The 27,938-nt window shown below is 35.1% G+C and overlaps 1 protein-coding gene across 1 annotated transcript; it reads right to left on the reverse strand.

Moving 5' to 3' along the window:
* Positions 1-160: 160 nt before the first annotated feature.
* Positions 161-27,898, reverse strand: LOC128227484 (putative tyrosinase-like protein tyr-1). The gene is made up of 8 exons (XM_052938081.1): positions 27,587-27,898; positions 6,513-6,637; positions 6,215-6,323; positions 5,925-6,025; positions 2,285-2,561; positions 1,711-1,901; positions 994-1,409; positions 161-863 (listed from the first exon to the last, which is right to left on the reverse strand). Exons 1-8 carry the CDS (start codon positions 27,743-27,745, stop codon positions 748-750), a joined length of 1,494 nt encoding a protein of 497 aa, XP_052794041.1. The 5' UTR covers positions 27,746-27,898; the 3' UTR covers positions 161-747.
* Between the last annotated feature and the right edge of the window lie 40 nt (positions 27,899-27,938).

The following is a 27,938-nucleotide window of genomic DNA, read 5'->3' on the forward strand; positions in this document are numbered from 1 at the left end:
GTAGCGGAGTCTCCTCATGATTTCCAAATACACTCCTACGGACAGGGTACAGAAGGTAGAAAATTCAGCTCTCTATGTGCTTATCAAATTTTTGCTCTCCCTGAGTCAATTTCTGACCACTGTGCGCAAGAGTGAATAAAAATAAATCAGCAAACGTACGGGAATCTTAAAATGTTTATTGGACGGGATACACGGAAAGGCGTAAAGTGAATTATAAAGCAGGTTTGATAATAATGTCGTCATTTCGGACATTGGATCACAGAGACTTGAATGTATGATGCAGATCCCAACAGCTGCCCCTGGCTTACTTTTCTTTGCATTGGATTGGATCAACTTGGTATTTTTTAGACTAACACTATAACTATTCGCATAGTATTGAAAGAACTACATTGTGAATTGATTGCAACTGAGCCATTAATGTGTTGATGTAATGTGTTTATAAATGCATACGGCTGTATCTGAAATGTTTGTTTTGCTGACAAGATGAAAGGCAGTGTAACAAGACATTGGTGATATGATAGAATAATACATTTGACTGACCATCTTAGTTGCCTCACGACCTTCTAGACTAACTGATTGTAGAAAAATAATGGCTTCATGTCAATTTTGTAAAAAAATAAATTCATTTTTCTAGACTATGATAAATGTTTCATTATAATCTACATATATTATATACATTGTATGTCTTAAGTATACTTATATATTATAGCGTACTCTTTCTAACATAGGATACACTTACATCGCGTATCAGTTTAACAGAATGATAAAGACAGAACATGTGACAATACAGAACACAAGCAGACGACTATCAAATGATTGAAAGATGGTCTTGGAAGAATTAGGCACTGTCAGGTATCCAATATCTGAAAAAAAAACAATATAAATGTTCATCATCATTTAAACTTAATAATGTTTTTTTTAATAAAATGAATAAATGCATATCGTTCTCTTTAATTAATGGACATCTTTTAAGCAAATAGTACACGTGCTTACTGAGCTCTGAGGCAAGTATGCGGCTCTTATTATGACCAACATGTCCGGTTTGGCCGTCTCCTGGTAGGCCTTGATGCTGCATGTCCAACTCCTTTTTAGGATTCCACACCAGTGTCTCCGACAACTGCACACTTGGCTGAACACAGAAAAAATGCGTCTTGGTAACACAGACACCCTTCGGTCGGGTTGGGTCGACAGTCTTGTCGCAATAGAGGTTTTCCGAGTTTCCACAGTCAGGGCAGACTGGGTGATCCTCATAATCGTAGTACAGGGATGTCCATATGTTGGAAAGTCCTTGTCGCACCTGTAGATACTCAAATCCGTGCATGGGACTAGTGAGGGAATGGCCTGGCGCATTGTTCTGGGAGAGGTCTCTTTCCGGCCGGTAGTCACTTTCGACGTCAACATGTTTGCAGCTGCAAATACAGACGTGCTTAATACAATGCATTCGGCTGTTGGAAAATATGAAACACCTACCTGTACAGGCATGTTTCTTTTTTTGGACAATTTTGTAGGCAGTGATGTCACTTTACATATAACAGGCATTTTCTTGAAAGGGGAAGAAACGCTGTGAGGTGATTTAGCTGGTGGCAAAACTCGATGACCTCATAACCGTACCATTACGATGATTGATGAACATTAAAGTACGTATTCTAACTTACGTTTTACACAAAACGTTACGTGGCGAAACAAATAGCTTTTTTTAAATGCGCTTACTTCTTTTTTTGATGCCTGCGGAAACGCTCCCAGACGTAGTCAATATAGGTGTGATGCATCCAGAATACGGGGTCGAACGATGAGAAGGCAATTTGTGACATGTCTCCTCCTACCCAGTCATGCACGTTGTCATGAAGCAGCTCTAGGTTGTTAGGGTTACCGTAGTATGGGCCGGATCCTGTGGTGATGTTCTGGACGTAAAATAATAAAACAACAATAATTGAACAATTCTGGTAAACACGAAACAGGTAGTAGCTGAGTTACAGACTATTTATAACTCGTTAAAAGTTTGGGATGAACATGGATTTTTTTCTATTCGGTACAAATAATGTACTGTTTCTTCTCAAAATATTGATGAATTTAGGTAAAACAAATGCCTACATTTAGTTTGCAAACTGTCTATGACTCAGTTTAAACTATTCAAATGATACGGCATACAAAGTACAAAGCACTGTAAGGGTAGGCGTGCATTATTTGAATGGCATATTTATGCTGTGCTATTAGTACTATTGGCAGTAATTAGGAAACTGCTCCACATTGAGGTTTAGTCAACATACTGACCAAAGGTATTTACCTTAAAATAACAAAACTTCATCAGTCTGTCAAAATCGTTCTTGCTAATGAGCTCCGGCGGGCATTTTCCACCAGGGGCATAGTCCCTCACTATATCAACATTGAATCCCCCGAACATGCCTGCGAAAGGCCCCTCTGTGATCTTGCCGACCCCATTTCCAAAGAAGCAGGGTGACCAGACGAGGGAGTCCGCGGGTCGGGGCAGGTAGGAGTCCATTGTGTAGTCCCAGTATGGCAGTGAAACGCCCGGCTCTACCTCTCGTAACTTCTCTTCAAAACTGGAAACAATAAAAAAAGTGTAATATAAGTGTACTTTTACTGTATTTAAATAATGTTGTATAATAATACAGTGGGTAACCCAGATTGCTATTCTGACATTCATTGCAATGATTTACGCGGCGTTTTTATTATTACGTACTTTTGAATAGAAAAAATATCCGTCTTAGTAGGTTTTTGATTTCTATATAGTTAGATGAGTTAAAGTAAAACATTAATGATGAAGGATGGGCGGAGTAAGAATAGCGAACCCGAGCGTTCATGTTCGATGTAGCTTTCATGATGCTTAAGTAATTGCGGCCTTCCAGCATGAAGCTAGATATGTTGTGTGTTCTTAACAAACTAGTAGGCCAATTAATACTCATGTGGAAGATACATATTTCTATTTTTCACTACTGAAGAGGAAGCACGTGTGTTAGGAAAGTGTATTAACTGTGTATTTACAAATGTATATTGTTAAAATGGACTTAATATGACATATTTATAGCAATACACAACATGAAATACTAAAAAGAAGTAGCGTTCTTCTCGAAGTATGTGAAAGCGAAGAGTGGACAATTTATAATCGTATTAAACATTACTATTAATATAAACTTACTTTTAGCGTCGCAGAGACAATGAACATTTTTCATGGCTCTTTTACATAAAACTAATTTTGTAAACAACATATTTCCCATCGTTTCCTTCTAAGTAATTGAATAAAAAGATGTATGTGAGATGCTTTGATTGTTTTAATTGGTGAAAAACTTATAATTAACAAGATGAATGAGATATTGAAATCTTTTATTCTTTTGTTGACTGCCAAATGTATGGCTTCAGTATAACACCAGTATATACTTCATAAAGCCCTGGGAAACTATGTTGTGGTTTATTACTCAGAAAGCAGTCGTAAAACAGCATATATTAAAAGGCACGATCAATTTTAAAATTTCATTAAAATGTTTTTCATTAAATACAATGACTTAACATTCTAGCTCTTTATTTCTCGAGTTTTGTATATTGATCGTTTAAATCGTATGATATATGCAGCTATAAACACATTATGTATGTGTCCTAATTGGCCACGGTCTTCTGGATATTCTGTTAATAAATCTTCAACTTATTTTGTTTTATAAACCGCGCCTTGTCTTTCTTACAGGACATGTACGAAAAAAACCCAGCTACATGTGGAGTGGTTCCTCAATTTCTGGGAAATGACTGCTTTGTAACGCCGCATAGCGGCATCGCCGCATAAACGTGTTTTTTTTCGATTATGGGGTGATTTTCAACGCCTAAACGTTTATGCGGCGACGCTCAACGCATAAAGCAGAAATTGCTTATATGGGGTGCAACTGTGCCTTTTTGCCACATAAAGAGGATTAACCTATTAACCATTTATTTAAAGCTAAAAAATATTTCAACAAAAACGATGGTGATGATGTTGATGATGATGATGATGATGATGATGATGATGATGATGATGATGATGATGGTTGTGGGGATGATGATGGTGGTAGTGGTTGTGATTGTGGTGATGAAAAAAAATATGGGAAAAGTTGGCAGGCAAGTTGAGCCAAAATGGAAGTTGAAAATAAACCCTTAGAGTGCTCAAATGACTAGTGCATTGAAACACAATCAATGAAAGAAAGAAGTCCATGATGACCCTATTATTAGTTCGAAATGTCGTTGAAAGTATGTAGTTAGCGGCCTAGCGGCCTGGTGGCCTAAAATGATATCATATTTTCTTATAAAACAAAGAAATATTAACTGAGTATTAAGCACACACTTTCACTCTGAGGCGATTATCAACATTTTTTAAAAAAAGTCGAACAAGCAGTCAGCTTTTCAAAGCATGTAAACATGCCTCTTCTTCTATTTGTTTTAACATACAATACAAAAAATAAAAATACTGATATTCGCTATAATGGATTTTTTAGGCAGCTTGGTCGAGTTTAGTGCGAAATGCAGACGTTCGTTAAAGGATGGTGATTTGTGATAGAAACCATAACTTTGTCATTTTTTAGAGGAGGAAAGGCATGTATAAATGGTTTATATTAGAAACCAATTTTAGGCCGCTAGGCCGCTGAACTTCTTGATCGACTATTTTGAAAAAAAATAGTTAGTTGCTTAAGAGTGATTATTTGTGCATAAAACAGTAAATATATCATTGTTTTCGAAGAACAGGCATGTTTAATGCTTTAAAATAGCTGACTACTTTATCGACATTTTTGGAAAAAAAATGTTGATAATAGCTTCAATGTGTTAATTTGTGCATAAAAACAGTTACTCTGTCATTTTTTTCAGAGAGAATGCATGTATACATGCTTTGAAATAGGATTCAATTTTAGGCCGCTAGGCCGCCAACTTCACGCATCTAGGCCGCCAGGCCGCTAACTTTAAGTTACTAGGCCGCTAACTTCACGCCGCTAGGCCGATAACTTCACGCCGCTAGGCCGATTGGCCGCTAGAACGCATGGCCGCTTACTTCACGTACATGTTGAAAGTGCGCATTGTCAAGGGTACATGCCCGTCAGTCTGACAATAAGGCAAGGATATATGTTACGTCATAGGACGATTCAGTTTTCTGAATGTCCCTAATGACGGTGCTGTGCTTTGTCGTAACATTTATTCCATCCTTTAGTCGGGTTAAACGTCATTTCAAACGTTTTCGCAGAAAGATCAATTGGTTTGGTTCACATTTAAAGTTTAAATTTTAAACCGATCTTACTAAATCTTTGTCAAAAATTACGTCTCTAAAAGTCGACTTCAAAGCTTGGTTAAGTGGACATAAAAAACTAAGACCGATCTTGATGAAACGTTATCAACCACTATTGTACTAGTATATGTTTTAATTGCTTTTTATGCAGCGAAAGTGTGCCTTTTTGCACCATAAAAAATCCTTTTTTATGCGTTGAAAATCAACGCATAAACGGAAAAAACACGTTTATGCGGCGATGCCGCTATGCGGCGTTACACTGCATTGCGTAATTGTTGGCTTTCGCGGGTGTTAAGATTGAAAATACGTCAAGCATTATTACTAGTTGATTGATCTCCCCTGGCTCAACCACAATTTGACTAAAGGATTATTTCTTAAAAACATGCAGGTATTTCTGAAGATTGAAGCCAACAGCAGAACACATCGATGAAATGCCATAAACCCATCACTTCAGAACGAGCCAATTAAAATAACACAAAAACACCATAATCTAAGAAAACTCGATTGTAGTTAAAATTGGAATGTCAAAGGTTATTGAGAAGGGTAAAACATCGAAGATTAATGATGCGTGCATCTTTAATATTTTCTATAGGAGAAACTCAACACCTCTTTTAAACTTCATGTACGAGGAACCATTCATCTTTAAAACGAATCGTAAGATAAGACTTACGCGGCGAGGAAGATGCGGTGCCAACCTAAGAACCCTGCACCCTTATGTTTTCGCAGGAGCTGTTGTCCATGCATTCGACCGAACCGAGCCATGTCGCCATTCTAGAGTTATGTTTATTCTTTAAATGTTTGTAACAATACATAAGCATTCGACAAGCACGCAGAATACTTCAAATATATTTACAATACAGTTCTTCGAAATGGTTTATTTGTTCATAAAACGATTTTTAATTTATTTACATGTATAGTTCTATGGATAAGGGAAATAAGACATTTAATACAAATTATCACCTTGTAGATCTTCAGTAATGCATTGAAAAACTTTTGCCGTTCGTCTTTAGTGAGGAGGCGTACTTCTTTCCTCATTCGAAAACCGGATCGTGGGGCCTTTATTCCAAACCTATTATGAAATAGGAAATATATAGAAGTTGCGATTGTTTCCGATTCGAAAACTGATTGTGATTGTACATTTTGATTCGAACACGATTTTGACATGTATCTAACACTATTGTGTAATACATCATTCAAAGTATAAACAATTAGTTCTTATGTATGATGATATATTTAAATATTCATTTAGCTCGTCTACCTGTTGTTGGCGAACTCTTCGAATAAAAGTAGATCTGACTCGGTCAACAAGTTTGGCTTAACCCGGCTGTCTAGGAATACCCTTAAGCACGCCTCCGACGCCAGGTCTTGGTCCACCGGTGCATCCTAGAAGAGCACAAAACAACACATCAGTAAAATCAGTCCGTCAATTTCGATTGCCATTCCATTTTTATATCCGCACGTTTGTTTGAAAACAGTTTGACCTATGAACATAAACAAAAACCTAGTAGATTGTTCATCGTCTGTAGATGATCAATGCTGTTCTAGTGAGTAATGGTAAAAAGGTCAAGGTCACATAAAATGTTGTTCGGGAAAATATAGAATGAATGATAACTTAACAACTGTTGATTTAGAACCATTGGTTATTGGCTGGTTGAACATGTAAGTTGACCAGTTGGTTCAATATCAAGGCTATGGTTATTGTCAATAAATTCCTTTTTATATCTCTTTAAGGCCATACAAAATTATTTCTATGTTTGGCGTCCGCGGACGGATAGGTTTTCGGCTGTCTAAGCAAAAAAAAACATTTTCAACTCCGCTACATTATCCATGAAAAATGCCCGACAAATCCGATCAAATCCGCTTTACGTTCTCAAGCGCTTTGTTACACTGAATACCACTCGGGCGTGTAGGTGTTTTTCTCGGGTTTTTCTTTAATAAATTTATTTCGGGTTCTTCCTGATTCGCAAGTGTGGAAGAGCCTGTGATATTTGTAAACCACCAAGACTTGACCTCAGTGTATTCAACAAACTGCATGATATGCCTGGTAAGTTTCGTAATCACTAGTACAACGTTTAACTGTTTGAATTTAATTTTTTTGTGGTGAATTGATCAATATAAAACTGTTCTAGCCTTTTGAATACCCTACAAACAAATAAACGTGTAGTCTTTTCATTTGAAGTATGAACCCCTATGCAAATCATCAATTTGCAATGAATTTCTATTTAAAACGTTTGTATGTAAACAACATAACAAGCTTTGAAGTAGTTCTGGCTCCCATAACTTAAATGTTGATATTTATTTTTTTGATGTTTACACGTCCAAAAAGGTAATATATAACGTGTTCGCTGAAGTTCTTTAGCTAGCTTTGAAGTTACTAAATTCAAAAAGTGGGTTTTGTCTAAATGTTTATGTTTTCTTGTTTTGTTCAATTGCAACAAACAATATGTACAGTAGAAACAAGTTTGATATCTTTGAACTTTTTCAGACCCAGAGCCCAGACTTGATGAGCCAACCAGATTTCGCCCATTCCAAGAGTTGTATGACCATGCAACCACTGAGTCCATCTATTAGACAAATGCTGCAGATCCCCACTGATGGGTGATCAGACGGATCTCCCAAACATCAAGATGACAGCAGAAACTACACGTGATTTCGTCCTGTGTACAGATTGCCAAAGGCCAAAGTATTGTTTGCTCAATTTAGGCATTGGATGTTACTGACTGAAATTAATGTACAGGTTTCCTTTACTCCTTTAATCTTAAGTTTTAAAAAAGTTATGTTTGGATGCCCAGGGCTGGTTCTACTCTGACCGGAATGAATCAGCAAATTTCCTGTTGTGTTGTATACAAATACAACAATAAAAAAAATACAATCCTTCAGTGTCTTGTTAGTTTTCACACAATTTCAAACACTTATGTACATCCAGAGATAAAAATAAATACTTTAATATAGATGTTTCAGAAATATTTGGTAACATAATTGTTTTATTTTTATTACACACTGATTGATATTCAAACGCTTTTCAGCATATTCCAAAGAATTAAATAATATATCTGCTTAAAAATAATCCTGTTCAAATTTATTTAAGGTGTGTATATGCCCCAAAGAAGCTCACAGCTGATCAGCGCGTCTCTCTTGAGCGGTTGAAGGAGGACGTTATTTACACCTGCGGTGTTACACTGTTTCCCGAAGACCATGAAATGTTTGATTGTGCCCTAGTGCAACCACGTGTTACGTGTTCTGCCCCAGTTTGTGCCCACTACTACTCAAGCCGTGCAAGTTTCCCTGCCGTGTGTTATAACTGTGGTTCTAGTGATCTCCATGAAATATCAACCGAGCTGAAAGCCATGTACCAGTCCGTCCACCATGTTTGTGTATAACATGTCATGAAAAGAACATCAAAGAACGCACACGAGGCGTTATAAAGATCAGGAAGTGATTTAATATGCATTCCAGTATTAAATGGAAAAAGTGTTAGTTTTGTGTGACATCAACACTTTTAAGTTCATTGTTAACATTTAAGCCAGACATCATGGGTACTTCAGCGCACACATTATCAGAACAGAACAGAACAGAATGTTTATTCAACTTAAGCATATACAGCTCATCGTTATAAACACAAAAATAAATACACCTAATCAATTCAATATTCATAATCAAATCAATATTGCATGCATGAAAAAACAAAAAAGAATAATTTGCATTCTATTACTTACAATCGAGTTACACAATACCACGAGAGAGAAAATGCAAACTTAAAAATACTAATTTAGCAGAAGTGAATGTGAGGAGGTCTTTAGGGGTGATTTATACATTCAAGTCTCTTATTATGCCCCCACAAAGTGGCGGCATATAGGGTTGCCCTTGTCCGTACGTACGTCTGTCTGTCTGTCTGTCTGTCTGTACGTACGTACGTCCCGAAGATTGTTTCCGATCTAATTCTTGAAAACCGTTTGTCCAATCCTCACCAAACTTTAAACACATGTTTGTGACCATAATATCTTGATCAAGTTCGATAGTCATGGAAATCGCTTTAGTCATTTAGGAGTTACGGCCCTTTTTTGCCAAAAATACTTCAAAAATATATGTTTCCAATCTAATTCTTGAAAAGTATGTGTCCAATCCTCACCAAACTTTACATACATGATTGTGACCATAATATCTTGATCAAGTTCGATAGCCATGGAAATCGCTTTAATCATTTAGGAGTTAGGGCCCTTTATTTCCAAACAATACTTAAAAAATATCATCTCGATGTAAATGAGATGTGGATCCAACAAGTTTTTTCCTGCCTGAATGGCGCCATATAACCTATACAGTCTTGCGATGCCGTAAAACCCAACTCAACTCAACTTATCCTATATGTGCAGATTATCCTGAATAATCATTATGGCTTATTTTCTGTGACAAAAAATCGAAGTGGGGGCATCCGTGTCCTATGGACACATTTCTAGTTTTAAAAGCTTTGGTACAAAAATAGCTAATCTTACTAACAGAGATTTATTGTCAGAATTGAGTAATGATATAAATTTTACCATACTAAGATGTCTGACATAATATCTAGGAATATAATTCTGCCTTATATCATTATACATTGGACAAACTAATACAAAATGAAATTCATCTTCAATATCGTTTAAATTACACAGTGTACATTTTCTATCTTGTCTTTGAATATTGTTATGTCTCCCAAGTTCAATGTTTAGATTATGGGAGGATAATCGGAAATTAGCTAAAATATTTCTATATTTGAAATTTTCCATTAAAACAATGTAAGTTGATATTTTAAACGTTTCCTTGATTTCCTTAAACAAATACAAGGATGAATGTGTTTCCATGGTAGCACGCCAACCGGTTATATACATGTCTCGTAATCTGTCTCTGAGCATGGGGACAAATGCACATACATTTACAGACTCAGGAAATTGCCAAACGTCCGCAAACCCGGATGACTGAAGGTTAGTTTTAACTCTGTCGACCCAGTTTAGACTTTGTGGGTTGACACGAAGTTCCCGGTATTGTTCTGTAATAATTGCCATAATTTACAAAAAGAATTTACAATTCACTATATTTTGACAGATATGACAATAATCTTGTTCAAAAATGGTTAATATAATCACTTTAATGGAAGTATGTATCAATGGGCTGAAGGAATATTGGTTCGTTTGTTTTTTTCGAGGATTCGTTTTTTTTTCAGGATAGCTAGATAGGTTTGTTAATCAAGGGTTGACGCTAAACATAAAAACAATTTTGTGTGGCCTAATGTAGTCTAGCAAATGTTCCTAACAAAGCAGCGCTCAGGGGGCATCTCTTGTTGTTGTGTTTTTACGAGAACCGTTTATAACGCTGATGATAATCATGATGACTTGCACACAGTTTACAATTCGATGTGTCACCGCATAGATAAAAAAATCTTTTGAAAATATTTGAAGGATTTCACGTTATTATCGGGTGAAAAGAACTAAATTACAATGGTCAAGAAGGTATGAGAGAAAATGTTGCACGTTGATGCTATCAACGTTAATCTGTAATCGCGATCTGTATCGTAAGGTATCCTGAAGGTCAACGTGAACAATGTAACTGGTAGATGCTGGCGAAAGATGGCAGTAGCAGATAAAATTACGGATAGAAAAATCCGACCCTCGGGCACGCTGCGTGACCGGTAACTCGGCAAGCCTCGTTACCGGCTTACGCGCGTGCCCTCGGGTCGGATTTTTCTATCCGTACCGGAAACACATGATAGATACTTATATGCCTGTATAGATATGATTTAGACTTTTCGAAAGTCTACATGTTCTTTTTTTGTGGTTTGATAGATATCATTGAAATGCTTACTTTTATGACCATGAACAGTGTTTTTTATACCGGTTTGTATCAAATCAGTGATTTTGAAGAGTGTCTATAAACATCTTATGACAGGGCTTTTTCTGCCCATTTTGGGAAAAAAGACCCCAGACATTTTGGGAAATTGTGCGTCGTGAAAATGCGGAAATTGGGAAATTTTACAGTGAAAAGAAATAGCTGTATAGTATCCTGTGAATTAGGTAATTATTTAATATTAGTTTATTTTCCCTTTAAAAGACCCACAATGGCTGAAATATCAATCCTTGGGGTGTAAATATCTATTGCAATAAATCATGACAGATAATATTTCATATCTCTGAATGTGATGAAAATCAATGATTTCTGAGTTTACCAAAAAAAACTTCACATCACATTATTTATTAGGATGTTGAAAATGAACCAATACAGGTAAAAATAATTTATAATTTTTTTTTTTAATTTTTTTTGGATTGGGATTTTTTTCTGAAGACTGGGAAAAATATCTTATATTTTGCTTTGGGAATGGGTCCGATAGTCGAACCCGTGGGTACTATAGAAAAAGCCTTATAATATGTATCATTACTTGCATATTTTGGGGGCTATATTTTATTCATGGTGTATAGTTTGCCACAAAGTGTGAATTTTTCACAAAGTGGTATACGTCATACCCACAGGCATCTGTATCATTGTTTGTCACTTAAATGTTGTTTAAAACCATTTTGGGTACATACAATGAGATAAACAACACATCTGAAGATATTTAGTGTCTTTGATATACAAAAAAGAAACAAGGTATGTAACTCAAACTTACCCGATTTCACGGTAGAGTCCAGTTTTATGCAAATTTCTCAACCAACATATAAACAGTCCATTTTTAAATAAGTGACATGGAAAGAAGAGTCAATTACCTTTAAAATGGTGTGCGATATGTTGGTATATCTATAATGTCTTTAGACAAACGAGCATAATTCAATGTCCAATTCTCGTGTTTTTTTTAGTCGGAAAGAGTACAGCAAATTCAAATCTTCAATTTTCCCCGTGTAAACAGTGCTAATGACAGTCCTATTGAAGTTATTTTATGCTTCAGTGTACAGATAAATTAATTCCATTCCTTAATCTCACCATAAGACTAACACCACGGTTTAAGAAACAACCGTATCAGTCTTCAAATTAAATACCTGGATGTAGGGGGACTAGTTTTTGCAGGCTGTATTTCCACACAAGACAGAAATAACAACTCCGACGGATATTCGTCTCCCATAATTAACTCATATTCACAGAGAATGGATTGAATTGCTGAATATGCCCTTGTAATGTGTGTTATTAAGGTAGTCTTTAAACTCGGAACAATTTTCGATTGTATTTGGACTTGTAATTATGGTACTGATTAGAGGTCCCTTTTTCTCTTGAACAACTTGATAAATACTGAACATATTTTCGAATGAAATTTCACAGTGTCTGAAAATCAGTATGGTAAGATTAAAAATATGAATTACCTTAAAGCTGCACTCTCACAGATTTAACATTTTTACAACTTTATTATTTTTGTCTTGGAAAGAGCAAAATGTTTGCGTAAATATCTGCAACCCAATGATATAAGATTGCTGACAAAAAATCAGATCGTAGATTTTCATATTTCCGTTCGAAAATTAATGTTTTATGGCCTAAACTGTTACTAACGGTTTAAGAAAAATGCATAAAACATCAGTTTTTGAACTTAAATATAAAAATCTGCGATCTATTTTTGGTTAGCAGTCGTATTTAACTGGTTTCCATGCATTTTCGCAAAAATTGGCTCGTTCCAAAACAAAAAATATAAAAGTTGTCAAAACGTTGAATCTGTGAGAGTGCAGCTTTAAGAAGCAAAAATACTCAGTAATATACACTAAAGTGATAGTGAAATGTATCAATAATTTGCCCACTTAAGAAAATTGTAATTCTTTACAATCTAAAACATGCCAAAAATAGAGTTTTTTTTTTATTTCGTGTAGAGGTAAAATATCGATTACCCTCTGCGGAATCTGGTGACATTTAAAACTGCTGATAAATTGCCCGGTTTCAGAAAAAAACTATTAGTTTGCCTATTTTTAATCTTCGGTGGAACAAAAACTTTCAATTTTATGTAGTACAATCATGATGGAATTGCTCATCAAGGGTTTCAAGGTTGAAAAATGATTTGTACGTGTGGAATAAGGTCCCTTACTTGTTGGTATTTATAAATTGTATTTTTGTCATTTTATAAAATTACATTCTTTTAATAGTTTATTCGTTCCAATTGCACATTTCAAGTAGTAATCTTAGTTTTGGGTGAATGCTAATGAATGCGAATTTTGTGTATGCTTGTGTTCGGATACAATATACGGAAAGGAATGCGCTGTTTATCAAATAATTAACAGTGACATTATATCAGTATATGTGAGGGCAAGTTAAAATTAGAAAACGAAAATCCAAAAAATAATCGATTATGAATTAAAACATATCTTTACTGATGACGATGCCTTTTTTATATTTGTAAAGGGTCATGCAATGAAGCTACCTGTAAAGTTTCATTGGATTTGGCCTGGTAGTTTCAAAGATTTTTTTAATGCAAAACAGTAAGTCGGCCATTTTGTTGCTGTTGTTGATGATCAATCTTAATGCCTTGATGTATTTTTGTAGAGGGTCATGCAATGAAGCTTCCTGTAAAGTTTCAGTTAATTTGGCCTGGTAGTTTCAGTGGAGATGTTTTTAACAGCAAAACAGGAAGTTGGCCAGATTGTTGTTGTTGTTGATCAATCGTGACCCCTTGTTGTATTTTTGTAGACGGTTACCCAAGAAAGCTTCCTGTAAAGTTTTATTGAATTTGGACTGGTAGTTTTAGAGGAGATGTGTTTTTAAAGCAAAACAGGAAGTTGGCCATTTTGTTGTTGTTGTTCAATCGTGACCCCTTGTTGAATTTTTGTAGTGGGTCACCCAAGGAAGCTTCCTGTAAAGTTTCATTGAATTTGGAGTGGTAGTTTCAGAGGAGATGCTTTTTTAAAGCAAAACAGGAAGTCAGCCATTTTGTTGTTGTTGCTGTTGTTGTTGCTGTTGATCAATCGTGACCCCTTGTATTTTTGAAGAGGGTCACCCAAGAAAATTTCCTGTAAAGTTTCATTGAATTTGGACTGGTAGTTTCAGAAGGGATGTTTTTTAAAGCAAAACAGGAAGTTGGCGATTTTGTTGTTGTTGTTGTTGTTGTTGTTGATCAATCGTGACCCCTTATTGTATTTCTGTAGAGGGTCACCCAAGGAAACTTCCTGTAAAATTTAATTGAATTTGGACTGGTAGTTTTAGAGAAGCAAAAAGGGAAGTTGGCCATTTTGTTGTTGTTTTTGTTGTTGCTGTTAATCAATCGCGACCCCTTGTTGTATTTTTGTAGAGGGTCACCCAAGGAAGCTTCCTGTAAAGTTTCATTGAATTTGGACTGGTAGTTTCAGAGGAGATGCTTTTTAAAGCAAAACAGGAAGTCGGCCATTTTGTTGTTGTTGTTGTTGTTAATCAATCGTGACCCTTGTTGTATTTTTGTAAAGGGTCACCCAAAGAAGCTTCCTGTGAAGTTTTATGGAATTTGGCCAGGTAGTTTCAGAGGAGATGTTTTTTAAGCAATGGTTGACGGACGGACTGACGGACGAACGACGGACAAAGACCGATCGCAATAGCTCACCTTGAGCACTTCGTGCTTTGGTGAACTAAATATGGATGACTGAATCAGGCTGAATTTGAGGTTGAATAAAATGGAGCGGTATTTGAGATTGAAACTGCAAGTTATTACATATGTTTTCATATAATTTTATCAAAATAAACTTATACACATACTGGACCAAATGCCATCTGTTCTTGAAAACCTTGTGCTTGGTTATGGAGTCTTATTCTGTCTTTAAAAAAGATATATAGTATTAGACGTTGTACCAGATTGTACGATGTTACGTTCTCGGGTTAAGTAAATGGTCTGGGTCAAATAAAGTGGTCCATATGCGAATTAAAGATAGTAACGTTAAGAAGCTTTGGAAAAGGTAAAAAGGTATCGGTCAAGCTCATTTGCAAAATTTAGATAGTCACGTTCCGGTTTTTGGAAAAGAGCCCAAATGCAGATATTGTTATGTTCTAAATGTTGAGAAATAGTCCTTTTTATATACTTTGGTTTATCTACAGATTGTTCTTAAGTTTGGAAAATAGTCCTTTTTTATATACTTTGGTTTATCTACAGATTGTTCTTAAGTTTGAGAAAAAGTCCTTTTATATACTCGTACTTTGGTTTATCTACAGATTGTTCTTAAGTTTGGGAAATAGTCTCATTTAAATACAGTCTCAGTCAAATACAGAGGCCCATGTGCAGGTTTTGGGTAGTTTGAGGACATTCCCATTAAGGTATATTGGTTTACCTGCAGAATTGCGGTAGTTACAGTCTGGAGTCTGGCAAATAGTGGGAACATTTTATGGAAGAGCTTAATTTAATAGTGTATGTGCTGTAGAACTGAACATAGAGTCGGACAGATAGAAAAACTTTTATAACGGTCCGGAGCTTATTATGTTCTCATATCTGTACAGCAGGGATGAAGGACGGAAAGATTGCCAACACCCAGACAGACACGAGCATTATCTACGCGGGCATCTGTAACTGGAAAGACGCTATCACCAAGTTAAAAAACACGAACATTCAAAGTTCCACAAGGAAGAGGTCGAACAACGCCATGTTACATTGCCAAAATAGACACAGGATGTTGGGGAAATCTTGTCAGCCGATCACAGGGAAGATAACAGTTCATATAAAACAACTTCCCACATGGAATAATCGCCTTCAGAGTTTGGATAATATACAAGACAGATTGTGAAATATGTGTGTCACGTTGATATAGTTTTGTCACTGGAAGTACGAATTTACGTATATAAGGTAGTAATATAAAATGTACGTTAGTATAAAGATAATATTTATCTTAAAAAGGCTATTTTTCTGATCTTTTAAATATGATTTCTTCAATTAAAAATTCGCATGATTCGTTTTAAATTATGAAAACTATCACAGAAGGCTTGTTAACATTAAAGTGTTTATACTTTATTATAATTTTATCTATTTTTACTCAACACTATTCACGGTGGACCGGATAAAGTAGCCCTAGCGAAGCATTATTTTTGTGCACAACAGATAAGATTTTACATAATATTTTTGCAAATTGTTTATTTTAAATGATAATTGATATTGATTATACGCGTCAGATATTTTATCTAACTAATAACCATACGATAAGTCCCCGATTTGTTTGTTAGAAGCACACATCTTTTTTTAATAATAGCAGCTCGGTCAAAATTTACACATATGTTTAATATATCTCTGATTGGAAGTTAAACTGGTACAAAAACATACATTTTTGAACTGTACGAATTATTCATTTTCTCAAAAGTTAGTTATATGCCAAATTTTGTCTGTGAAAATAATCACCTTTTCAAGATATAGCCTTGATATGTTCACATTATATGGGCTGGGTATAGTATTGTTTTTAACCCTGTGATAAGAATAGTTATAGATCGCACTGCAATGCCACAACTATCCCCAGTACATATACCGAGTGACTATACTCCATACAGTATTTGCGTTAAAAGTATATACTCAGTACATTACCACTGTCATTGCCATAATTAAAATTAAACTGTAAATTTCTCAGAAATTACGAACAAGTTCTTAATATGCTTTGAAACAGAGAAACTTGACTAACAACTAAAGAAACTCATGGACTTGAATTTTTGTTATTTAAAGTTTACAAGCCAAATTATTAAAATATTGTTGTTAAAACACTGCCTTTGTCATGAGCTATCTATTTTACCACCAGTTTACTACTGTTTTAAAGCAAATCACCACAGTTGTGTTGACATGTCTATACTCGTTAAAATGATACTTGATTATGTCAGACTTAGGTTATTTATAACAAAAACAGGTAAAACCCTTTCCGTTCCTATGCAAATAGCATTGTTTACGTCTCCCTTTGGCTTCTATATCCGGTGTACGGTTATCCACCGTGATATATCACTGAAAGCTATTAATAAAACATGCTTTTGTGATCCATGAAGGAAATGTCGCTTCCGACACGGCTGTTGTGCTTTTCTATCATACAAGGATACAGTTTGACAATATCTGCAGTTTAAAAAGGTCGAGGGTTTTTAAGAGTGTTTTATTCGTCGAAGTCTTGCTATAAAACCCCTGAGTTAAAGTTTCCAGTTAATCAGAGCGCTCATCAGTAAAATTTAATGCTCCAGGAACCAATATATTATTGTAAGAATACGTTTTAGTTTCCACTGCCTGCGTTTAATGTTGTACTTCACCAAAATATATACAGCAAATATTAATAAAATGTACATACAATTAACAAAAGCAGTAATCAATCCGATCAGTGTACTAGTGGTCCGCTGATTTTAAAGTTTGTGCACATAGTTTACCAGTGCGTCTAGTGAATCCGTCTTGAATGAAGGACTTTTTATGACCTACTTCATGTTTTTTAGAATATGATTTGAGTTAAAAACTGGTCAAGAAACAGTAACCATAAAAGTAAATAAAAGCTGTGAAAGGATTATTTAGCCTCATCGACATTTTTGAAATTGCTTCGCACATTATTTTATGAATTGCATTAAATTCTCATTAATATATAGATATTTCAAAGTACATGTAAACAGCACTATCTTAATACTAATAATAAAAACAGAACTTCAAGTCTTCCAAATATTTTAAGCCTCCACGCGTTGGCTCATGCTCCCTAAAATTTGGCTCTAAATGCTCAACCCAAAAAGAGCCCTCATAATAGTGATATTAGGTAAAAACTAGTCACACTTTTTATATGATATTTGTTCTTTTGCTCTAGCTCAGAAGTGTAATTGGCTCTTTTTATATACAGCTCGTAAACGAGCCGGAGGCACTGTTTCGCGCTTGTGGCATGGTGGAATTTAAATGTGTTCGATGTTTAGTGGTCTCTTTTTGAAGAGTTTAGTGATGATCTAACGTAATGCATAGGCTATACAGCGTGGTGACAACCAACTCCACGCAGTACGGCATATGTTATACAGCGTGTGGACAACCAACTCTACGCAGTACGGCATAGGTTATACAGCGTGTTGACAACCAACTCCACGCAGTACGGCATAGGTCATACAGCGTGTGGGCAACCAACTCCACGCAGTACGGCATAGGTTATACAGCGTGTTGACAACCAACTCCACGCAGTACGGCATAGGTCATACAGCGTGTGGGCAACCAACTCCACGCAGTACGGCATAGCTCATACAGCGTGTGGACAACCAACCCCACGCAGTACGGCATAGGTCATACAGCGTGTGGACAACCAACTCCACGCAGTACGGCATAGGTCATACAGCGAGTGGACAACCAACTCCACGCAGTACGGCATAGGTTATACAGCGTGTGGGCAACCAACTCCACGCAGTACGGCATAGGTCATACAGCGAGTGGACAACCAACTCCACGCAGTACGGCATAGGTTATACAGCGTGTGGGCAAGCAACTCCGCGCAGTACGGCATAGATTATACAGCATGACAACCAACTCCACGCAGTACGGCATAGGTCATACAGCGTGTGGGCAACCAACTCCACGCAGTACGGCATAGGTCATATAGCGTGTGGACAACCAACTCCACGCAGTACGGCATAGGTTATACAGCGTGTGGACAACCAACTCCACGCAGTACGGCATAGCTCATACAGCGTGTGGACAACCAACTCCACGCAGTACGGCATAGGTCATACAGCGCGTGGACAACACCCGGTGTACGAGTACCAAAAATGCGGTAAAAATGTAATCAAAAAAGTAAAATTAAGTAGATACACAGCATGTTGTGGTTGATTACAAAAGCATTAACCATTCATTTCATAACCCATAAAGATAGAAGGTAGCCAATGGTCTGAGATGGTATAGCCATGCTTTGATTTCCTGTGATGCGTTAATTAAACAAATTTTGAGGAAATTTAATAATTATTAAGGGATGGAACTTTTTCTCATTGCAGAAATTTCAATTGTCCGCCCTTCTTTATTTTGGCGCCTTTCTCACTTGTTCTTTAGTTTGAATCCGGTTTGTAATATAAGCCATGTAACAAAGAGTATGCACTTGGTGTACTTTGCCCTATACTCGCTCGTAGCGGCAGAGATCTATTCTGCCTGTTAGAGGAAATCACTGCATAGGTTTGGAACCTTTTTATTCAAGAACTATAGGTCCACTTGGGCGTCAGTTTTATAACAAATGTGTACAAATAATAAATACAACAATGTAAGACAAATGATCGTAAATAAGAGCAGGGATATTAACATACATTTCGTTTAAATAGAAACTGTACAATTTAGATAATTATACGTCAAGGAGTCGGGTTAAAACAGTATTATGTTGTTTAATTACATTAACTGCTGAATTAGGAAGGTGGGCAGTAGCGATTAATTAACAAATTGCATTATTTTTCCACAAAATGCTTTCAAAATCAGAAATAGTTTTGAAAAATAAGAGTATTTGGCTTCCTAGGAATGGGGAATGCATTTATTTCGATCGTCATTAAATTTTGTACATTGAAAACGTAATGAAATTCATCATCTCAGGCTTGTTTAAAGCACCAGTGACATATTTCGATCACTACGATCACTACGATCACTACGATCACTACGATCAATATTATTAAATGTATCTTTTTCAATAGACAACTTATGACTACAACTTCTAAACCGACGGATTGACAAAGTCAAGTTTTTGTATAAGATTAGCTTATAAAAAAACCCTCAATAACTCATTTGAATATAATGATCCCTCATTCTGTTTTTTTACAATATTTTGAGAAATATGCGGAGACGGAAAATATTTTTTTCCCCAAATTCTGAAAATCTCAACAGCAGAAGGAATTTTCCGACAAATGTTACCCATGGACGATGTTATGTATTATTTCTATGAAGTTCAACATAAATCTACCAAAAAAAACATTAGAGATTGTTTCTTCTTTTTATCAACTGAACACCTTATTCACTAAATACTATACTAGTTGGTTAAAAGCTAGACTCCGTGACCAGTTTATCCAAGATTGGCGTGGATCGATAAATAGCATGACTAAATTAGAAACATATTGCTCACTGAAAACAAATTTTGAATACGAAGAATATCTTGATAGAATTGAAAACGATAATTTACGCAAACATTTTTCTTCCATGAGATTGTCTGCTCACAAGTTAGAAATTGAAGTCGGCAGATACACCGGTATTGCAAGAGAAAACAGACTTTGCAAATGCTGTAACGCTAATGTTATAAAAAAATGAATACCATTTTGTATTATGCTGTAGTAAATTTAGACTCTTACGCTTAAAATACCTAGGAAATATATCATGGCCAAATTTAAATATGTTTGAACGACTAATGTTAAGCAAAAGACAAACTAAGATAGCAATCTACATTAAAGGAGCCATGAATTTAAGAAATACTTTCCTTGTACAATAGTAATCCTCCTTATGTTAACTTTTGTTAATTTCTGCTTTTTCCTTCTAAGTGTTTAACAATTTATATTTTCATAGTTAATTACATGATGTATATTTATTATTATTCCGTTACTTTTTATAGTTGATTTATGTTTTTGCCATATTTATGTTGTTAATGGCCAAAGGCTATTCTATGCCGATCTGCCAATAAACTTTGAAACTTGAAACTTGAAACTTGGTGTTGGTATCTAAGCATTCGTTATGAATTTTAAATAATTGAGTTGAAATTTAGCAACCATACTATTATCCTCAAAACCTCTTACGTTAGAGCTATACAATTATATAGATGTGATCACAGCATCAAATAAATCAAGCTGTTGATAAAAATATAAACTAAGACCTTGATTTGTTTTAGTAATTGGCTTTGCTCACTGGGGCTAACAAAAGCTTTTTCGTTTCACTAAATTTAGTATTATAATTGAATCAGACACCCAGGTAGCTAAAGTTGTCAACTGAGACCAATTAGTTACTGTTATGATTTCAATCTGGTAGCTTACAAGATTTTCCTTAAGATAATATCAAAACACTTGTTTTATTGGAATTGACTTCTAACTTTCACTGGCTACACTACCAACATAACATGGCAATTAATGCACACTGTCAATCAGTGGCTGATTCTGACATAATAATAGTGTCATCAGCATGCAAGACAGTTTTAGATAGGAAGCAGCCGTGTCAGCACTCAAAGAGTTTTGAAAAGACTCAGAGAAATCTTCAACACCCGTATGGCGCTTAGCCAGATGTGCTATCAAATCATGGAAAATAAGATCGGAGGTAAGTTTATCATTGACTGACCCGAGAAGAACTTGCAAAGAAATTGGATGGCCATTATTACTTTTAATAATAATCATAATGATACTTATAATAATAAAACACTAATAATACTAATAAACTCTGGTAATTCAATTTGAAATTATTAATTAATTACTAGTTCTAATAAGTTCTCAGTGAAGTGTGTTGTGTCATATATCATAACGTTTCTAAGGGTAAAGTCCTATTAAAGTATCTGCTAGTAGTATTTTAATGTATAGAATTCTGACAATGTAACATTTAACGCCTATCTTTCGGCTTTAATCCTGTACTGGTAGTTTCCATTGAATTGATAAGGTGATTTGACAGTGTGGTATTGCAAATTTCGGAGTTCGGAGATTTCCATTTTGCATAAAACAGTCATTTTAGCATTTTGATTTATAGCATTATTATAAAATTAAGCATTACACTTATGAACTGATAAAAAAGTATTTATTAACAACATATAGTATATAATAGAATTTAACTTAGGAAAAAAGGTTTATATAAATTGAATACAAGATTATTATTATGTTAACATTGGCAGTGAGGGAAAGTTTGCTATAATTGCTATATTAAGTTGTATTACCAATAAGTGAGTTGCGTATAACAAATGCTTCTTTTAAATATTTACAAACATTCACAACTTCCTTTTCATCACATGATGTCAATAATTGATTGAATTTGTTATGGATTAACATAGTAAGATCGTTTTATATAAGTTTTACCTAACTGGCGATAACAACAACAAATACATATCATACATATTCATCCTCTATGTCCCAACTATTACAACATAAACAATAACGTCCGTTATGAGGTATATTATTACGTGCATATCGTCGTGGTTGTATTCTTAACGGGTGCGCAGAAACTCTCAATCTAACAAAGTATAAACGTAAATTCTTTGGACCCAAATCTTAATATGTTTCATGTTCAAAGGAAGTTTTAACAAGTCTATACATAGCCAAAAACAGAACTATTACTAATATTTCCATACCGTTCTTCTTTAAATGTATCTATTATTCTACATTTAAATTCGTTTATAAATACATTTACATAATACTATTTGGGCTATTAAATACATATGCAAAACAATAAAATTTTAAACCACGATATGTTAAATCCATTCGTCCAGAAGACATAACTTGAACCTCTCTTTAATACCATCTTAAACTTTTAAACTCTTAGCTTGCCAGCAAATTGGGATTGTATATTTTCTATTTAAATATATATCGTCTGACGGCGTAAAGCTTCAAATTCAACTTCAACTTCAAAGTTTATTGACAAATCGGCATATAACAACGCCTTTCCCATTAAACATATTTAACATTGTACAGACGGCCGAATAATCACTGACAACCTGGTGCTGATGGCATAAGTCCCAAAATAATTAAAATATGTGCAATCACACTATTACTTCATTAATAATTTAATTGTATTTCTAGAGGTAATTTTCCCGAGAGTCTGCATATGCACTTTCAATCCATAAAGGCTCTAAATAGGATTTAAATTGTTCTTTGTTGGATGAATAACGTAGCAGTCCAACCTCTTTTGATATCGTTATTTAAGCATACATATGTGTAATAATTTTCTCTTTCATCTATATACTTAATATGCAATTTATTGATTAGAAATGGTTATGTCACGTGATATATAATGTAAATTTAACTTATCATGTAACAAGAAACAATATGTTTACGTTACTTAATAAATATGTTTTAATCTAATATAGATGACCACAGCAATTACAGGCCAAACTCAATTCTTCCTACTAAATCAAAGATCTTTGAAAGACATGTTGCTAATTGGTTGAAAGAATATTTAGAACAGTGGCAGCTGATACGAGATTGATAGACCAAAGACATCGATTTAAGGAAAGTATTTACACTGTATTTTTAGAGATATAAGAAAGGTATTTGATCTAATTGATCGCGACTGCAAAAAGTGCGACTTTCTCATTTTCAAGTATTTTTCTTATGAAATCTTACTTATCAAATCACAGGCAAGGTGTACAGGGGTCAATAGCAAGTCCTCGTTTGTATTTTCGATGTATGTTAATTTCGGTGATCCGCAGGGTTCTTTCTCTTGTTACTTTTACATAAATGATGTTGTATCCCAAAATGATTTAACGTTTTATGCCGCAGGGAACAACAATAAATGTCTACTGTATACAACATGGTCATCTGTCAAAACTGTTGTCCCGTGATGGAGAGGAGCCTTCTGAACTATTGTTCCGAGGCAGTACCGGTCAACAGTTCAAAGCATTGTTATGTTGATTACTATTTGTAAAACCATCGAAAATATTGAATTTCATTTTATAGGGTATCGGGTAAAAATCACAACTGCTGTCTGATAGTGTCGCTGTGGCTGACCACCTGCATGCTGGTTCATCCGAACACCCTAAAATGTCCATATGTATGATGGTAGGCTCTTCAAATACATTAAAGACTTTAAATTGTAATTATCACATAGCAATCCTGGTTCACAAGTATTTACAGTTGCAAACGCCTTCTTATTTACGGCATAAAAATATTGTGCTTACAAATCATGCACCTTGAGATCAACCACCAATAACGATATTTTTAATGTGAAAATAAAATCTCGATTTCGTACTAAATCCTTCTCGTATACTGCAGCAATGGACACATGGAATTGTATCCGCACTTGTCTTAGAAATAGTGTCTCTTTGGCAGGATTTAGCAGAAATACGGGCACTACCTAATGCTAAGCCAATGAATAGAAACTGCTATTTTCCCGTCTACATAATATGTATCTTGCTATTGACTACATGGATGTATTTGCATTTGTTCATTATATTTTGAGGGTATTTTGAGGGTGCATTGTGTTGATCAATTAAGTACATTTATATGATTAGAATTATAAGTTTACAATTATTGTTTATTGCAAAGGTTTTTTTGTTTGATTTAGAAGTCCACATTGTAAATAGATTATTTATGTAATCATATTATGTCTTCATTTGTTATCTTCTTTAAATACAGATATTATTATTGTTATTTTTATAACACACATATTTTAAAGCTTTCATGAAAATAAAAATAAAACTGTCAGTAAAAAATCATATGCAATCAATTTTGGACAACTGCGGACCTATTTGCGGACTAGCGATAATTGAGCACTAGTCAAATTGTCGCCATTGAATGTTTTATAGTGTTCTACACGACCTAACTACCTAGCCCTCGTTCATATTTTATTGTAGAAGGAGACAAACCATTGAAATAAATAAATTTGTTGTCGCTCTCTGTATCAATAGAAAACACTATATCCGAAAAAGATAAGATGCGGCCCCCGGTTAAATTACCAAGCCGAAATCATTGTCATAATCCAGATTTATCATTGTCTAGTTTCTGAAGAATGCGAACAAACGAAATGGACCTCACATCAACATTATATAGACTGACAGGCATAATTAATAATAATAAATGCTTAATCTCAATAAAAATAGAACTTAAACAAAGCTAGCACGCCTGGAATAACGGGGCGTTACTTGTTTCTAGTGTGATCTACCACTGGCTGAAAAAACACTTATTATGATACGAAGGTTAGTGCATATTTTCCTATTATCTTAGTACATGTTCTGGGGCATATCAAAAGAAAGGTTCGTCGCTGACTATCTGTTGTTAAATAAATGTGCTGTCCGGTTGAACTATCGAATAGCCGGACTAGTTTGCTTTCTTTAGACACTCCGGTTCCACCCCCCACCCCCCCCCCCACACACACAACACAAGACTGCATTCTCGAGCAATAGCGTCACGACAGTGACTAAGCATAACTACCTTTCTATACGACAGTGACTAAGCATAAATACCATTCTTCATAATCGTTTAAAAATATGAAGTTTAAAATAATAAAAATTGACTGACAAAACTAGTATTATGTACAAATTTTTGCTTATTTGTCTTTTGTTACATGTAATTGTTAAATCGGCATTTTAATGCATTTCTTTATCTCGTTTGTTTATTTGAGCTTATCAAGGTCTGCCCGCGCCCATTGGCTGCACTATGGCTTGACCCCGCCGTGACGCCATAAGTGACATGAGATTTAAGTGAAAGCAATTCGCAGTCAAATCTACATATTGGAAGACTTGAAGAAACAGAGTGAGATACAAGAGATCCGGGTGCGATACCCTAGCTCTTTGCGAAGAGACCTCTTGGTTCTTTAACGGGATAAACTTTCCTGGGTTGAACCAGCACTGAGTTCAGCACTTTTTCCAAGCATTACCCTTTAAGTGCCGAGCGCCAGACATTCGGTATGACACGGCCCGGGATCGAACCCACGGACTCAGTAGGCGGGCGCCTTAATCACTAGGCCATGGAGACGGTTAAAACATTTCTTTATCTCAGTGGTGGCGCAAATTTATATACAGTAGTCAGCGCGCATCACTAACGCATGCGTAAATCACTAAATACCCACTGAGTAACCGCTACTCATCGACTAAATGGTGTTTTGGCGATATTTTAAGGTTGCCACCGACAAGAGAATCGCCGAAAAGATTCGGACATTAAAGCCAGTTGATCATTATAATGGTTTAGGTTTATATTAATTTTATTTTAGCCATTCTCGTACACCAGAGCGATGATGGTATGCGTAGATTTATCATTACCAAATCTCTGATTATTGAGAATGATTTTAGCTCGACAGTAAAAACAACTGGAATATGTAATGCAACTTCTTTGGTGAACGCCGGACACCTAGACCAATAAAGCACTCTCACTATTTTAAATGGATTTAATAAGTGGAGATAACCATATGTCACCGTAACAGTCAGATAGGATTTTGGCTATACTTATAAACGTAATAAGTGTGTATAAATATCAAACAGAACGGAATGTTTTTCTTTAATGCATAATATGCACATCGATATATCATAACCAAAACGTCAAGTAATGTGCAATGATATACACATCAACATGATTTTGAAGAAATGCACAGTCACAATAAACAACATAAAGTATGCTAATGCACGCACATTAGACAAGCCCTTTTAGTGAACTTCTACATAGTTATGGCGCTGTTTAAGTTAACCTGTTCACTAAAGCGGTGAACCGAACACGTACTTTATATACGTTTTGCAACAGTTATGAATTTTATATGAAATTTGAAGGTCGCACAATTTGTGAGCCAATGACAACCGAGGAGTAATCTTACTTTAGCGCCATACCATATAAAGTAAATTTGCTGGTGAATAAAAACATTTATTCATTAGATATGGATGTATTTTTATCCAAAATAAATCGCGCTTATTGATAATGCTTAATATGAGTTCTAAAGCTTAACTCTCACAGATTTACCATTTTCTTCAACTTTTTTTTATTTTTTGTCTTGGAAAGGGTATTTTTTGCGTAAATATCTGCAAACCAATGATATAAGATTGCTGACAAAAACTCAGATCGTAGATTTTCATATTTCCGTTCGAAAATGAATGTTTTATCGCTTAAATCCGTTACTAATGGTTTAAGACAAATGCATAAAACATCAATATTTGAACTTAAATATAAAAATCTGCGATCTATTTTTTTGTCAGCAGTTTTCATGGATTTTTGCATAAAAGTTTTCAAAACGTTCAATCTGTGAGAGTGCAGCTTTAACGCTTGTTCTTCTTTCTTCGCCAACGAAATAGCTGTATCGCGTTTGAAAGGTAAACTTTATTTCTCATAAAATTTCCAAACGCCTTAATATGGAGAAAAAAAGTCAGTTTTTGTCCTGTATACCACAGATCAAAGGGACGGGCGGCATTGTGAACATGACGCTTGAGATATATTTTATAAAATTCAAAAGATAAAATTTAAATGATACATACAGCAGTTCGCGAATACGCCATAAGTACGAACAGTCTCATGTCCAAGTCTAGACTCCGACTTCAAAAACACTTTTGTTTCAATTTCAAATATTATACAATCCAGCAAATTTCACCAACACAAACTTCATTAAAAAGAAAGTTACAATGACTTAAAAAGTTTTACCACACGGTCTCATTCAAGTTTTTGCGTAAAAGAAGTGTACATTTTTCTGTTACTTACTCCAATATTATTTCCATATTCTCTTTAAATGAAAAATAAATGCAAATCAGATGAACAAGTAGGGAAAGTTTAGTATTTACATTTTCTAGACTCCATTTGAAGATAAAAAATAGATCACAGTAATATCTTGAAAAAAAAACAAGTCTGTACCTTAGCTCTTCTTTCACAATTTGCAACCTCTGGTGTTTTGTAAATATTATCTAAAGGCAGATTTGTTTCGTCTGCAAAAACACATGCTAGAGCTAAAGGCAAAATTGCAAGTAGCAGTAAGATGTCCATGGTTGTAAATGTCACTGTGTCTCGTCGCATGTTCTTATTTATATAGATTGAAACGAGTTTATATTCTACGGAGCATGGAACGCACCGAGCATAACCTTTCGTTTTTAATATGTCTTGAGACTGCAGCTGGAAAATTGATCACAATCAAAGTCTCACGAATGTTCGAACATCCAGATATTTAACTCATCGTATGTAATTAATGGCTGTTGCATTGTGCATTAAA

This window comes from Mya arenaria, chromosome 3, assembly GCF_026914265.1.
Source record: "Mya arenaria isolate MELC-2E11 chromosome 3, ASM2691426v1".
NCBI lineage: Eukaryota > Metazoa > Mollusca > Bivalvia > Myida > Myidae > Mya > Mya arenaria.